This window comes from Hippocampus comes, unplaced genomic scaffold, assembly GCF_001891065.2.
Source record: "Hippocampus comes isolate QL1 unplaced genomic scaffold, H_comes_QL1_v1.1 scaffold282, whole genome shotgun sequence".
Classification (NCBI taxonomy): domain Eukaryota; kingdom Metazoa; phylum Chordata; class Actinopteri; order Syngnathiformes; family Syngnathidae; genus Hippocampus; species Hippocampus comes.
Window position 1 is genome coordinate 990,583 of NW_017806073.1, and position 17,279 is coordinate 1,007,861.

At 39.9% G+C, this 17,279-nt stretch overlaps 1 protein-coding gene across 5 annotated transcripts in view; it reads left to right on the forward strand.

The window, feature by feature from the left end:
- The window catches only part of lrp8 (low density lipoprotein receptor-related protein 8, apolipoprotein e receptor), a 165,811-nt gene that overhangs the window by 77,681 nt on the left and 70,851 nt on the right, over positions 1–17,279 (forward strand). For all 5 annotated transcript variants that reach the window (XM_019894352.1, XM_019894349.1, XM_019894351.1 and 2 more), the window contains exon 4: positions 14,597–14,725. In XM_019894352.1, the coding sequence (XP_019749911.1) occupies positions 14,597–14,725 (129 nt within the window). The remainder of the gene's footprint in view (positions 1–14,596; positions 14,726–17,279) is intronic.

Sequence of the window (17,279 nt, forward strand, 5' to 3'; positions counted from 1 at the left end):
ATTCTACCTCATGAAACTGTATATTGTTGTATATAATGTAAATAGACTTTATATTATAAAATACATTCATAACCCATATATAGTAAACAGTGTGGGACTTCACTATCACTGCATGAGGTAAGAATCAACAGCTTTTTATCACATTTACACAACACTTTATGAATACAAGAAATAAACAAATCTTAATATGGCAGGGGATGTGTTTTCCTTTTTAGTTTTGATTTTGAGCAGCAAATTTGAAGTTACATATTGGTGCTCACCAGGAATGCATAAGCAAAATTGCACAAATTTTCACTTGAAAGAAAAGTGAACAATCTTGGGATTTTTTTCTGTTCAAGTTTCAAATAGTGTGTAAATTGAATACACTTCATCTTCAGCATGTTTAGTGCCACTTTTGTAAGTGGCCACGCCCCCGTGCAGGCCACGCCCCCTTCCGCTTTTTTCATCACTAGCCATTGTCATCCCTGCTACTGGCATTTTCAGAGTGCAGCTTCTTTTTCTACATCATTCAAATATCATTCTTTCATCAGTTTAATTTTGCCATCCCATAACCAGTAAAGGGTACAGCACCAAAGTTAGACCCTCGTGTATTGTATTATTGCATTGCTTTTATCATTCAAATCTTGAACACAGGGACACATAACCATCCCTCCACCACATCGCCATGCAGTATTTCAGCCTGTCTCCTTTTAGCCCTTTCTGTATGACTGTAGGATCAACACTTTGCAATCTAAGTTCAGCTTAAGTAAGGCCTTTTATTGAATTGATTTGCCAGGGAAGATGTCGATGTGCTGATCCCTGCACCCTCTGGTGACTACTGATTAACTCTGGACCTGCAGTGATGCCTCTTAAAACAACATAGACACAAACGCAGGCCCACTTACAGGCACAAACGCTGTAATTACACGCCTGAAAAACAAGACAGCATTACAACACAGTTTAACCTTGTAAGTCGAATGCCCCAAAAGTGTTAATAATTTTGAATTTGACCAGTTTTCAGGAAAAAGTCAGAAATCAAGAGAATCAGAAAATCAAGTCAAACAAAGACCTGCATAGCAGTGTCGGAAAAGAGGAAAAGTCATAACCGTACACTCATAAGTGGAATTCCAGTTGTCTTTTTAGATTTTTTGGAACAATTTTACTGATATCTGGAATGTGAGTGGTGAGGAAAAAATTGCAACGTGTTCATCCTGCTCTTGTGGTGTGTGGCGTACCAACAATGCCCACCACACATACTGTATACTGTAGTGATATTATATGTAACTTTCGATTGACTGGTAACCAGTTCAGTGTGTACCCCGCCTACTGCCCGAAGACGGCTGGGATAGACTGTATTGTACTACCCTTGTGAAGCTAAGTGGTTTGGATAATGGATGGATGGATGGATGGATGGCTAATAATATAAAGTGCTTTGTTTCTCATTAAAAAAAAAAAAACACCTCATTTTAACAGGATGACTTCAGAGAAGTGATTTAGCGTGGTCTAGGAACAAATTAAAATTCCTATTTCAAGGTGCCGGTGTGTTCTGTACCTCAAAAAAACAAATTATAACAAATGTTAAGTCAGTTTCCATTCATTTTCTGTGACAATCAGTGCTGGTTGGTATGCTTCTCATGCAACTTTGTGCGTGTGCGTGTGTTTGGCTCTCTCAAACTTGACGGGGATTAACCTGAGCCCTTCTCGCCGAGCAAGTGTCTCTATAAATAGGTTCAAGATTATTGAATTGCACCAGGATACACTCAGCTGACCTCCTTCACCGACATATTGAGCTGGTACGGAACACCCTTGAGATTTTCCAACTACTGTTCAAAACTTTAGTTGTGGACTGGAAACTGTTAACTTCTTCTGACACAGTGATTTGCAGAACTGCTTTTGAACATTTTAGAAAATGGTCATACTGTGGAACCTTGAATGGACTCTGGATGGTCAGAAAATAGTGTCTAGTCCAATCAAAACGCCTCTTTGTGCCATAGATGTAAGAGTCTGTTCGGTACGGAATTGGTCGTTTACCGGCACTGTGACACAACTAACAAAGAAAGGGATTCGTTCTCATTCACTCGGAGCCCGCAAAGTGTGCACCACTCACTATTTATTTATTTATTTATTTAACAACGAGCTTCACACTGTTTCATCCACAGGTAAATTTGAAATGATAAATATGGTATATTTCAACAAACACAAGTAATTACCGATAATGAATCTTTGTTACAATAAACAATTTTAGGTCTATTATACATTATAGTTGACCAAAGACGAATACAAATCCATCCATTTTCGAATATGCTTATCTTCAAGAGTGTCGCAGACGTGCTTGGGGCCTATCCAAGCTGTCTTTGGGAAGTAGGCGTGGGTACCCGCAGCGGCTCCTCTCTGTCCTGTGGTTGTGAGGAAATAAATTTCATCTGTGCTTTATGTTGCGCGTAGAGCATATTTGACAATAAAGTTGACTTGACTTGACTCTCACTGCTTGCCCAGGCACAAATTGACGAACAACCATCCACGCTTACACTCACACCTAGGGACAATTTAGAGTGTTCCATTAACCTGCCACACATAGTTTTGGAATGTGGAAGGAAAATGGAGTACCCCGAGAAAACCCACGCAGGTACAGGGAGAACATGCAAACTCCACACATGAAGGCCGGAGTCGGAATCGAACCCTGCACCTCTGCACTGTGAGACTGACGCGCGAACCAGTCGACTACGGGCCGTCTAACTAATATACTGTCAATGAAGCATTAACATCAAAGATTGTTTCATTACGTACTGGATATGTATGCTACTGCACTGACAGGGTTAAACTTATTAAATACTTTGACGTGCAGTCTTTCAAGCATTCACCACAGCACCACATTTTTGCCAAACATACAAGCATATGCTGTAAATCATTCATAAATCAAATCAACTAAAATGCATATTCCAACAATAATTCAAACAAAAGTTTGGCTTTACCACTGCAACATATCCAAGGACACGCTATGTAAAGACCTGGACTGCACGTTATAAAAACTGAACTTATGTCGACCGTCTTTGAATCAATAAACTTGACATATGCTTAAGTTTAGGAAAAGTACAATTACACATGCTTATATGTCAGAACATTTTCTGATTTTTAAGCCAAGTAAGAACCAGCAGGCTTTACTAGCAGCAGCGACGCGACACCTTGTCAATTAAATGAGGAGTAACAACATTTTGTCTGTCTTCAATTTCATTCAGGAAATTGGACGATGCAACATCTGGACACATACAGACATATGTATAGTCTTAATTTGTGTCCGCGGACAACTTTACAGGGATTCTTCCATTTTCAAATGATTTGACAGAAATTTGCTGCTCATGAGTTAAAAAAGAATCTGTTCGATCTTCCCCCCGAGGTCGTGTGCAGCAGGCTATCAGCACAGCTGCTTTGCACTTCTCCACTCCGCTGTCAATGACCAGTCAAATTGCAGCCTTTGCAATTATCAAATTGCATTTTATCCTGTCACGATTCTATTGCAACTGCAATGAATACTTCAATGAAATGCCACACACACTAAACGTGTTTCCTTCCTGCAGCTGGATCTGGCGTGTTTAATAACAGCAAGATGTGGTTATATAAAATGCACGGCCCACTCAACTTGTTCTTTAAAAACGGGATCCAACAAATTGGCTTGGGCTTTCACTTTTGGTGCACTTTTCCTCCTACAAGGCACTCAAAACGCTTCACATTGACTCCTTATTCACTTACTTATAACGCAGCATGCTGCAAAACTGGGGGGCTCAGTAAATCTATCAAAGGACGATTCAATACGGTCACAAGGGCCGGGGATGAAGCCCACAACCTCTGGGTTGGGAGATGACCACTGTCCCACCTGAGTCTACTAAAGCGTATCAAACTTGTCAATATGCTCACGTAGACTCATTGCACTTTATCAATTTTATTTGACTCCATTACGTGATAACAAAACACATACCAAAAATTGAAGTGGTATCCGGAACCATATTGAGAGAACTATTCATCCCTTCATTGCAATTCAGGACCTTGGTCAGCGTTCAAATGACTGCAAATTGACACTGTCAAAGTGGTACAGTGAACTAACATTGTGCTCTGGTGGTTGCTGTCTGCCGTGTTGTAAAACTACACTGCATGCTACCACGATACGTTGCTTTCTTATTGAGCTACCTGACGGTGGCATATTATTAGAAACCGCTCTCATGATTATGATGAAGTGCAGTCCTCCACCACTGACTCTCCCTCTTGATATTATGTTGAAAATAAACTGGTGGAGAACTGAGCTGAACAACCCACTAAATAAAAATGGACTTATGCAACGTGAGTATGTGTTAGAAGCAGCACATATCAGCATTTTCAAGGTTTTTCTTTCAATGTTTTGCGTTGCTTTGTAGTGATTAACTCGAACACAAAATGGTCTGCATTTTGCAATTCAGAATCTGCCTGTGTAAAATCATAGCGCCCCATTTTGTAGACTTCCTTAAAAAATATATGTATATAATTTGATTGTTCATCACAATGTCCCATTCCTACATTTTTGACTGCTTTAGATTTATTAAACTGGTTTGCCCCTTTTGATATTTTATTTGCCAAATTGCTCATATCTTTTTAAAAACCCTTCACAGTGTTGTCGTCCCACAATTAAAACACGAATAACTATGGATTAATGGGTGTGTTCATAGTTAGAGGCTCTTTGCAGTCACCACATTGTGCAAGTTCACTGCATTGTCCACAATTGCATTCATGTTAATTGAATTCAATCACAGAATATGTCATTTTTGTTCAGATCAGGTTTGGTAACGACTGAACTTTACACACATTTTCACTCAATGCTGCTCTGCTCCCGTTGGTTCCTCGTGTCAGTGTGTCGGGTAACGTCTTTCCCTTCCATGGCTGTTTGTTTGAGAGCGAGAGAGACAATAGAATGGTCAGCATTTAAAGAGAGGAGGAGCAAGATTGCACGACGTAATCCTTTTTAAATATGAACGGGAAGGGAACCAGTGAGTTATATTTTCTGATGGTTTCAATTTCATGCATGAGGCTGTGGCAAGCATAATTTCCCAGGTGGCCTTTCTCATCCCCCCTCCCCACTCCATTCTGTTTCAGCAATGTCGTGAGTCACGTGCTCAATGCCAATGCAAAGTTACGGCGTGATGCTTTCTCCTGGGGAAATCAAACTCAAAGCAGCCGCTGCGATTGTCTGACTCCTTTAACATGGTAGTTTTACATTGTGTGAAAAGACATACACATCCACTTCATAATCAAATTTCTTTTTTCAAAGGGTGATAAACGTTTAGCAACGTACGTAACTTTTAACACTCTTGACTGAAACTTTAGCCAGTGATGATTTGTGGTCTTTTTCATCTTCACTCACTGAATCCTGACAGTCACTGAATTTGGATGTGTGTGCGCGCGTGATATCTCACTCATAAATTATGGATGGACCAGTAATGATTTTAGTGTCACTCTGAAGACAAACAATAAAGGTCTCATTCACTGCCTCTCCCCCTCTCATTCTCTCACTTTTCGTCTCTCTCACACACCTTCTTGTGAACTCATGATTTCAGGCTTTCATCTTCACTCTTCTGCACTTAACAGATTCATCTCGTGGGTAACAGTGGTAATTTGCTGTGGATCTGACCTATGAACTTTTGCATTTAGTCATGCTTCCTATGAAGTAATACTGCAAAATAAAAATCTTGATAGTCACAATTCCACATTCATCTTATGAAGTGCAATTCATCACAGCATCATTGCCACAATTTTTTTCTCTATATTCTTTTTCAGGTATTTGCCCACATGTATACATTCTGCAGCATGTGTAAAATAATAGTCAGCTCAGCATTATACAACGCGGAGAGGCATGTTGTGTGTATGCACTCACTGTGGAAATCAGAAGGGCTCTCATCCCTGAAATACTCTCCAATATGTTCTTGACGCGTTCATTATAGACTGATATGATTCATCTTGTGAATGAGAGCATTAAAAAAAAACATCTTGACCAACACACTCATATACAACAATGCACCAATTTATACTTGGATTCACACTGATGACTTTCTTTAAAGATACCAGAATCAGGACTTTAATCGGGCCGGTATGCACCAGTACGGAGTACTGCACTTCTCATTTTTAGCCTCTAGTGTAGGGAGACTTTTTACGCCATAACATGACTTCACATAAGCCCACCGTGCCCTCTCTTGCGCTTTGTGATACTCATACTCCTGCGGCTATCCTACCTTACCCCCTGTGCGCTGGTACTCGGCACGTGCCTGTCCCTCACGAGGCGCTCTCGCGAGTCGAACGTGTAGCAGAAAAAGGACGTGAAGAAGAATGAGGAGTGAAGAATGTAAACCCATTAGAGCAACAGAAACATTGAAAAGAGTTATTTATCCAGTCACTGGTTGAAAACAATTGAATCCATACATGTTGACGTAGCTCTAAAAGAGAATCCGGACTGGGGGTGATGTGGATGACGACACGTTCCTCATGGAAGTGAAGAGCAGCCACCCAAAAGTAACGTTAGCGCTTCTGATTCTTGTTGCCAATCATGTGAACAATAATTGAACACAACAAGAATGGCCAGACAACCAAATAAGATATATTATTTCTACATCATTTATTGTATATACGTGTGAGTTGATTTGCTCTCATATCTTTTTCATTTCAGCATCTGCTCTCTCATGACACTGATTTATCCACCTTACTGCACGACTAGCCTTCACAACACGAAGTACTGCATACAATCATGAACCATGATTGGATTTTAAAGGTTGCTAGACTGTTGAATTAGGTTTGTGAATGCTCACGGGTGTAATTCTAACCACCTGGTATGTTGCTTTGTTTATTGCCACTTCAATTCTTCCACTTAAGTTTCTCAGCTGGTCCATGTTGCAACACGTTGCTTACATACTGCTGCTGAGGCAGGGTGGAGTGACAATTTTTGTGTCCACGGACAACTTTAAAGGGGGTCTGTCACCTATTTAGGTTCATACTTTAGGTATTATTAGGTGAAAAAGAGGCGGCGCAATAGAATTCATATCATTCTGCCACTCTGACAGTTTTTAGAAGAATGTAAAATGTACACAGTGCACCAAATTATTACGCCTATCGGGTTCAAGTTGAATAAACATTTCAGGTGTGTTTCTGTTGGTGTCCCAGGTAATCCTATTTGAAGTGAAATTAAATGAGGAGGTTGGTCCACATTATGAATCAAGTTCTAGTATGAATGCACACTCCAAGAAAACTTCAGCAAGATCATCATAGTGTGTTCAGGGCATTCTAATATTTCTGTGAGCTAAATGCATATAATTAATAGAGCAGCTGTTAAAAAGCCACTGGTGAGCAGACCGCAAGGATTTGAAGCTGCTCGTGTCTCTGGAGTAACAAGACTCTCCAAAGGTTTGCAATCTTGCATCATGGTGTATTTTGGCCATCACTAACCAATCTTACAAGGAGAAACTTTAACAGATGGTTCAGAAATACCTAATGGCTAATTTTCAAACAGATTTATTCATTGATGGGTGTTGGTTCTAAAGAGAAGTCCAATATGCGCTCCATGTGGGTCGCGGCGAGTGCATGGCAGACAACTGACATCGTCTTTGAATCTGTGAAGTTAACAGTGTTGATTTTACATTTGACTTAAAAGTAAGCCCACTTGCGACATGAAGCGTAAAGTTGACATATGTGGTGATAGTAGTAACTCAGCCACACAGATACTTCATTTATTACGCAGGGCAATGATGTGATGTCATCTTTAGTGGAGCGTCTCCATTAAATGAGGAGATTGAGGAGCTTCGCCAAATTATTTCTATCTCCTCCCGCCTCGCTACTCTGGTAATATGAGATGATAAAAAAATGAGCACTTACAAGCGTAACCATATTTACTTCTGTAAATACTGTCACGGTAACGTTTCATAACATTCGCCGACATGCACAGTTTAACTATTGATGACAAAATCTGTCCTCCACAGAATGTTCAAGTCATGTTGCCAGTCGTTGAAACAATGATTCATTTGGAAACCACGTTAAAACTTGTCTAAGAATTGTGTCTTCACTGAACGTGTGTTCTCTGGATATGTGCCATTCACTTGAAAGACGTTTATTCGGCTTTTCTCGCATTTCCAACAATTACGGCTCTTTCAAGGAGAGTTAGAGGGACCTGTCAATCAACTGAGTTGGCGCTTTCACCTGACATGTGACCACTATATTCCTCGGCATGACCCGCCAAACTCTGCCTCTCATTGGCTGGTCAGTCCCAATGCCGAAAGTTAATCAATCTAATCAGTAAATGCAGTGAGTACCAGCCAATTACAGGCGGGAGGAGGGTGGCTCATGGCTTCACCATTCTTGAAGGAATGGTGAAGCCAATGGGCAGTCTATCTCACAGATATTACTGAACTTTGAACATCAGGGGGGATTTAGAAGTGAACATATGCAACGCTGACCGAAAAATACGTAGGTATACATCGTACAGTATACCTGCGTATAAGATGGTCTACAACACTGATTATTGGGTGAGGTAAGATTTATTTTGAGGGTGGCCTTCTCACCACGTTGGTGGCATGTTATTGACATGCAGAGCTTGAACAATTGTTACTGCGGTTGGCTTGACTTCTTCTCCCTGATAGTGTACACGTCTATACGCGGGTAGTTGAGGCAGAAAAAAAAAACTGCCTTGAGCATTTATTGAGCCGAGGAACTCAAATTACTCGAGGGTTCGTTTCACCCTTAAATGCTTCCTTTGAAAAGCATCCGCAGAGGAAATAAACTTTGATTTTGCCTTCCAAGTTTCTCTTGTGCTCTTTTCCTAAAATGAGAAGCAATAGCATTTTTTTTTAGGAAAGTGCGGTGCTGCTGTTTTATTCTCACGACGACCACCACACCCCAGGGGATACTCACGGGCCCATGGCGTAAACACGACTAATATTTTCACATTACCCAACACCACCTTGCTGTAAAACAGTGTGTACTCTTTTACCTAATGCTAAAGCACCAACACCACCTCAGCCCATACATGTCCTTATTCCCCCTTCACCTCATTCACTAACTTATGATTCATGACGGTGTTTTTTCTTTTTTCTTACTGATAAGACTCTACTTGTCAGTTTCCCTCCATATTTTTTCTTCCGTAGACTTCAGTTGCTCCATTCCGAGTCATTTTTCTTTTCTCTCATTTCCTGTGACTTTGATCATTGCCCACTCGGGCACACAGTCTCCATCTAACAACAGAGCAGTAATAATTGCAGATCACTGTTCCAATGAAGGCCACTAATCAACACTAACCTTAATTTAAAATGTAATCTGATATTAGCCATATGCTCTTTGGGTAAATTGGATTTCACATTTGAAGGACAAAAGGAGGCTTGAGCTGGTGAAACGGCAACTTTCAAGGTCATACCTTCGATCGCAGTTTTGTTCTGGAATTAAATCTACTCTGGTCTTTTTGTTTTGAGTTGGCAGGTATGCTGCGGTGCCTATTTAGGGACTCTTGCTGAGTCCCATATTCAAATACATGCATGATACGTTGATTGGAGACTTTAAAATGTCTACTGACCTATCAAGGGTGTTCTCCGCATCCTGTTCCAAAGCCAGTTGGGGGACATTATTTCTTACCGGTGACTGACTTTATTAAACAGGATAAGTGCTCAAAAAAAAAAAAAATAATAATAATTATGCAATGCATGCACAATATGAGAAGAGGCAACTCACCTTTTACATGCATGCACGAAAAGTTACATTTACTAAAAAGGCTTTGTAGTGCTATTTGGAACAAATAGCTACTACATATGTCGAGTAAACACCAATTTCTAACACTCAAGCCACCTCGTTAAGCTTTTGAAAGCAAGATCACAGGTCATAATGAGGTTAACGTGCATCCATCTGACAATATGACCCACTGCAGCACATCAAGTCATTCGCATTGCTGAGTCTTTTAGTAGGTGAATAATTGGCTGATCCGTACATCTGTAGTCTTGCATGAATCATTGATGCTCACACACGATCAGTTTGAAATCCCCAAGCTCTCAGTGGCCCGTGGCTCTTCTCCTTCTTCTTAAAGGTGACTCTCAAAATAAAAACCTTTGTTCGAAATGCATGCACTGCAATTCCTGGAGAAAAGTATCTATGCTCCTTAATATGCAGAGAAGACTCCAACTTTATTTTCAAACATTTCGTAGTTGCATATTCTCTCGGTGGGATACTCGTATATGGTGAACAAATTACACTCTGTAAACTGCTGGAAAATGCGTTCACCTTTTGGATGCTGAAGCTCATGTCAAATCCAATGGCCAAACCCTTACAAGTTTACCATAAATTGTTAAATCTATGGTGGAAAAATTACCTACAGGGAAATGCCATTTGACATAGAATTCCACTTACGTCAGCCAAGCTACTCTTAAAACCCATTCTAATCTTTCCATATGCTAACTAATATTCAGCAAGCTCTTATGAATAATTACGTCTGCAGAGTGCATTTTAATTACCATTAAAATAGATTGTGAGGCATGTGCTATATGAACAAGCAAAATCCCTCAAGTGGCCACTTCTCTTTTCTGCTGCAAAGAGGAGTGAGCACATACTTCCTTAGATTCTACAACTGTTAATATTTATCACGTATGATTTCATGGCTATAAGTTTATGATCTTTTCACAGTCTGAAGAAAAATACTGTAATCAACACTGCTGTAATTGTACGGTAAATACACTATATTACTTAAATAATGTTTTTTATATCTGTAAAGTAACTAGTTTTTCTCATCATTCTCAATAACTTGAAACAAATAAGAGGTGGCGCAAGATTTAAGGTAAACTGAATTGAATGATATACTTGAGCGGCACGGTGGTCAACTGGTAAGCACACAAATCCACACATTATCAGTCAAAGGTTTGGGCATATATGATAACACCAAAGCAGTTGCCAAGTTTCGTGATTGAGTTCAAAATGATTTTGTGTTGTTTGTTTTTAAGTCACAGTTTTGAGTTTGGTCATGTGACATTCACAAGGTGAGTCTTGATTGGTGGTTACCAGACCCCTGAGCAGATGTGATGTCCTTTTCAGTCGACAGCAAACTGGCAAAATGTGCTTTTCCATTCATCCGTTTTCTAATCCGCTTATACTCACGAGGGGCGCGGGCGTGCTGGAGGCTATCCCAGCTGTCTTAAAACAAGTTTTAACAGCTGAAAAGTCTCTGGAAGGAATATATCATGAAACAGAGACTATAACAGTAATTTATCTTATTGTGCAAGTAAATTAACTAATTTTAGGATTGACAAACTAAGACAAATAATTTTAAAACAATATTAATACTTTTACAAATTCTGCTCTTGCATAGTATATTATTCTCAAAACAAGAATAAAAAAAATTCTTTTTGGCTACCTATATGAGTGTAAGTATTTATCTTTAGTTGGATAGCTGATGTTTGCAGTGTGTTTCTCGTACCAGTTGGATATTCATGTCATGTAAAGGCACCCCGAATGTGAGAAATACCCCCAAGCACACAGTACAATGTAATGTGGCACGTATCTAAATGTTTGCTTAATACTATGTAAAATCATCATGGTTTGTTGGAACTAGAGTCGAGTAAGCGTGGTTACATGTGTATGCAATCCTGCCTTGCCCATGTATCGCGTGATAAATTATCCCAGGGTGTTTCTCCCACATGCCTTTGTTTTGACAATGTGTCTTACTGTGACAGACAATGAGTCAAGGGCAACGTATATCACCTGCCAGCCTCAAACACACTCCTCATGTTAAATACATTATCTGTGCATTAGCCTGTGAGGCTATGAACTGTCTAAATCAATCAGCAGTGAGGTTGGCTTAGATGCCAGGGAGCCTGCAGACGAGCAGTTGCGGTGTCATGCCGAAACGCTCCAATTCCCTCCTTCCTTGTGAAGGGAAATTAAGAAGGTAGTTAATCAAAAGTTCATTAGCATACAGCGCCGAGCTCAGTCCACCCCTACACCCTGCACATTATAGTCACTTAGGCTAACCTTGTGAGGGGAATAACAAATCCCAACCACTTTTCATTGTGAATTTGTTGGAAAGGGGAAAAAAAAAAAATACATTGGCCCCGATGGGCTAAATTACTTTTTTGACCTCAGGAAACCTTAGACCACCAAAACTTTTTTCCAAACCACTGCCCAAAGTTTGCAAAATCGCAATCATTGTTTCTACCTGCCTGCTGAGTAAAAAAAATAAATGTATTAAACACTCAAAACACAATTGTTATTGTAACTCTTTATGCATGGGTGTATTTTATAATCATTGTGACAGTGTGGGCCCACAATGGTTGGTTGGATTTGGGGTTACTAAAACAGTCAAAGTTGATTGTTTTGTAAAGGCAACATTATGCAGCTATTTTCATAGATGTTATTCAATTTATTTCCAAATGCAAATTCCAATTTATTCTATTGGGAATGGAAGGTCATAAACTGAATTGCATTATGTAAATGTTCATAATGAGGCGTGTTTAATATTCCTCAGGTCACCAGAGTAGCCAAAAAGTCTCCTCAAGTAAGAGTGCTATTACTTCCGAATGTAAAAAAGTCATCCTCCTAATAATTGTTTGAGATAGAGTAAATGAGTACTCAGTTAAAAAAAAAAGTACTCAAATACTGAGTAACTGGCAACTTTCTGATTTATCATGTTTTTAATCTGAGTCTGGATAGAAAATAGGAATGTGCAACCTTTAATATTTATTTTATTTTATTTTTCTTTTTAATGACAAAAGGCAGCACAGTGGTTGGCATATCTGCCTCACAGTGCAGATGTCATAGGATTGAATGCAGCCTTGGACTTCCTGTGTGGAATTTTCATGTTCTCCTCGTGCCAGTGTGGGTTTTCTCCGGGAACTCCGGTTTCCTCCCACATTCCAAAAACATGCATGGCAGGTTAATGGAACACTCTAAATTGTACATTGGTGTAATTTTGAGCGCAAATGTTTTGTTTGTCTATCTGTGTCCACCGATTGGCTGGCAACCAGTTCAGGGTGTCCCCCGCCTACTGCCCGAAGACAGCTGGTTTGGGCTCCAGCACGCCCGTGAGGATTGTGAGGATAAGCGGCTCAGATAATGGATGTAGATTCAAATTTAGCCACGTGAAATTCAAACTTGAATTAAGTTTTTAATGCACTATCTTTAATGACGATTGTTGATGGAGGGGCATCAAATGATATGAAGGGGCATCCAGTTGGGATTGATGGACAAACTTGGAAAGTCTTCCACTCCCTGAAACTCATTGAAATTAAATGAATGGCGAGCCACACATCACTGGCCTCCTTCCTCGCACAGCTCCCAAGAGCTGCATTATGTGCATGATAAAGAGACACTTTGTAACAGCCGAAGAACCAATACATACGCATGACTCAGTTATTCAGTCTCCTTAGAAATAATAATTGTGCTCGGCCAATCTCTCTCTCTTTCGGGAGACTCATTTGAGATATTGTCAGTGTTTAGTAGCATCTCTAACATTTCAAAAATGCTCACAAACGATGTTGATGGTCATGGAGAGATGTGTGGTCATCAGAGAACAGATTTTTAGATCAAAAACAGGCAAAGGCATGCTTCCGGTTAATGATGTGCGAATTTACGATATATATCTTTGTGCGATATAAAAACTTCCAACCTGTGATACAACCCTCTATTACTGAGGTCATTATTATTATTTAAATCATTGGCACCACCCTACCAACTCTCGAGGACTTGCACACCGCAAGAACCAAACAAGGGCATGGAAAATCATCCTGGACCCTGCCCACCCTGCCCACCACCTTTTCCAGCTACTCCCCTCAAGCAAGCGCTACCGAACCATGTGCACCAAGAGCAGCAGACATTCAAACTGCTTCTTCCCTCTCGCCATTAACTCCCTAAACAGTAACTCAAATCAATAGTGGTTCTTTGCATTTTTGCACACCCCTGTGGAACAGTATTACCGCAACGATCATTGTAGCTCCAGCTCTCTACATACTGTACTTGAACAATTGTCATTGATTAATATTCCACAGCATCAGACACTTTAAAGCACTGAAGAACTTCCTCTATAATTGAACACCTAAGCTTGTACCACAATTACTGCTACTGGTCACTTAAAAAACGGTGCAACGATTATCTGCACCAACTGCACAACCATTATAGTTTTGTATTGCACCACTGATCACTTTATCTCTGCTCGATGATGCTGCACATTGTCACACAGATGTCATTGGGTAGTACTACTGCACAATAGTAACCTTACATTACAGAAAGTCTTCCGGTACTTCATTCATCGCGTCTGAGCATCATGTCCTTGTTTATCGTAATTGCTTGTTATTGCAATACTTGAGAATTTTCTTTTTTAAATGTTTCGTGGAAAGCTCTAATCACATTCAAATTAACATTGATGGCAGAACCACGATTGGTTTCACCTTCAAAAGAGAAATATTTTCACATTTTGTCATCCAGCCACGGAATTACACTCGTCAATCAGTGTACTGATCGGTGCATGTGGCGCATATTTGAGTGTTGATGAATTTCAGCTGACTTGCCTAACAGTTTGATTGACGCACTGGCTCTCTCCACCCTCCTTCTCTCACCTCCCCTCTCTTACCTTCATCATTCACAACAGGCCGGCAGACCTGTCCACCAGAGAAGTTTGACTGCGGTGGGACGGCCACCAAGTGCGTCTCATTGTCGTGGCGATGTGATGGAGAAAGAGACTGTGAGAATGGAGCAGATGAAGAGCACTGTGCCGCAGGTGAGTTTACACAAATAAGCAACTGCAGTTGTCAAGTGAGCTATGACAATGATTGATCTATTCCTCTTTAGAGTTGCAATTGCACACACCCTCATTTTCCTAAAACACGTAATAATGATGATGATGATAAATGTTGTACCCTGAAATTTTCTTTGGCTGCTGGAAGTGCAAGCAGCCCAGGGAGTAAATTGTTAGCGAAGAGGAAGATGGTAATCCGTAGATATGGGCGATATGAACAAAAATGGTAAATGGTCACTTGTACAGCGTTTTCTACCTCGAGTATTCAAAGTGCTTCACACTGTTGCCTCATTCGCCTTCTGGTGACGTAGCACCAGGAGCAAGTCGGGGTTCAGTATCCCACTAAAGTTTGGGAAACAACCGCTCTACGACCAAAGTGCCACTTTGCCACCCTTAATGTATTTTCTGATCGCTCCATCTAGTGGATGCATCGTGCAACCGCAGCCAGGGCTCCATATAAATACGGCTGTATTTTATTGTATTTTATTCCCTTTAGCATAGCTCCCTCTAGTGGATGCTTTACACAACCGCAGCCTCTATTGTGGCTTACATTCTAAATGCCTTATATATGAAAACATATTATACTCTGTTGCGCCTTATAATGTAGAAAATACCACATATAATGTCCATAAATAAATAAATAAATGGATCCATAGTTAAAAAAAAAAAGACATACCGTTATATCGTGTATAATAGCCGTCGGTATTGGTCTGTTTGTTGTAACGCACAAATCTAGTAGTTCATATATTTTGTTCTGCTGATGAACTCTAATTTTTAAGTCAGTCGCATTATACACAGGAAGTACAGGTGTTGATGATATACTATTGCAAATAAAAATGTTGCAATGTCAATATCGAAACAGGGTGAGCTTTTAAGTCCTCGTTTTTTTGTTGAGGCACATTTGTTTTCTTTGCAACTGAGAAAAATGTGCATTCGTATAAACATGATAATAATGTCTATTACCTTTTTGATGCAATTTAATGTACTGTTTAGGCATTTTCATGATTTATTGAAATGTTATATACTTAAGTTATACGTTACAAATAGAGGCCAAATTACTTATCTTGACAAATATGTATACTTAAATGGAGGATTTTTTTTCTCCTCCTCTTCCATCACAGACACATGCCTATTTTACATCCCTTTTTTTTATTTTCCATTTCCTCTTATCTGTAGACACAAAGGGCCATGGGAGATCATATGATCATTTTATTGTCTCTCATCGACATGACCTGTGTGAACAGGAAAAAGTGGAACTCTAGAATAATTCATGAATGTCTCGCTGATGATTGATTTTCTTCCCTTGTTTTGAATGTGCCCAGGAGAGTGATTTCAAGTATTAAGCCAATATTAAAACCTGCGAGGATTATCGTTTCATCTATCATTAAAGGTAAAAGTGATGAAAGGCAGTTTGACATTTAGCTCAAAGCTCACACATAAATGTTCAGCAGCATAATTACGTATTTTGTGTTCAGTTTTTTTGTCATGCCAAAACGACTTTTGAAAAAGAACTTTTTTTATGGAGTTGAGCAAAACCTAGTGCAACCACAACGTATTAAAAATGCAGTCTTACAAAACAGACATCTTTGTTTAAAAAAAAAATCCTACAAAAAGTGCCCTTGGAACTTGCAGCTAAGCAGTATGTTTTCACTGTAAATTACCGTATTTTCCATGCTGTAAGGTGCTCCGGGGTGTAAGGCACACCTTCAAACATACAACAAGTGAATTTAATGGTGTGACTATAAAGATGTATTTTTTTATTTTTTATTTTTTTTAATTCTTGAGACGGACACATAGGGGCTTTTGGCACCACCCAGAGCTACGCACTTCATGTGATTACCCTATTTTCCGCACTATAAGTCACGTTGGAGTATAAGGCACACCTTCAATGAATGGCCTATTTTAAAATTGTTTTCATATACTGTATAGGGTGCACCGCATTTTAAGGCACATAGAATAAAAGCTAGAATAGTGGCTGCAGTTGCGTTATGCATCCACTACATGAAGCTACAATAAAGGGAATACACTACAATACATTACAGCTTTATTTATATCGAGCTTTCACAACTACTGCGGCTGGAACAAAGCGCTTTACAGAACATTAAAAATACTAGGTCCAAGAAATCAGGATGTAGATTAGGGTGGTCCACATTTTCATGGCAAAAAAAAAAGTTTGTCGGATTCGTCGGGCCGGGTCGGAATTCTTGTCGATACTATGGTACAAGGTTCTGTGCATTCCGATCTGATGATATTTTCCCGTCCCGCAAAGCGGCCAAAGTTTCCACCATAACAACTGGTCTCAATAGGGTGAACATGTGTATTTTAACCGTGTATTTTGCCATGCGTGACACTGGCTGGGCTGAATGTTGCCCGAACGATCACCTCCTGACTAACTAACCATTCCATCGCTGCTCTCAGCAGCCGGAGACAAACTCAAACGCACGCCTAACACACAACGGTCACCTACTGGCGAGCTAATATCTTTCAATTGAAGTCGAGAATCGCCGGAATTCTTACTGGACGCTGAGCTGAGGAC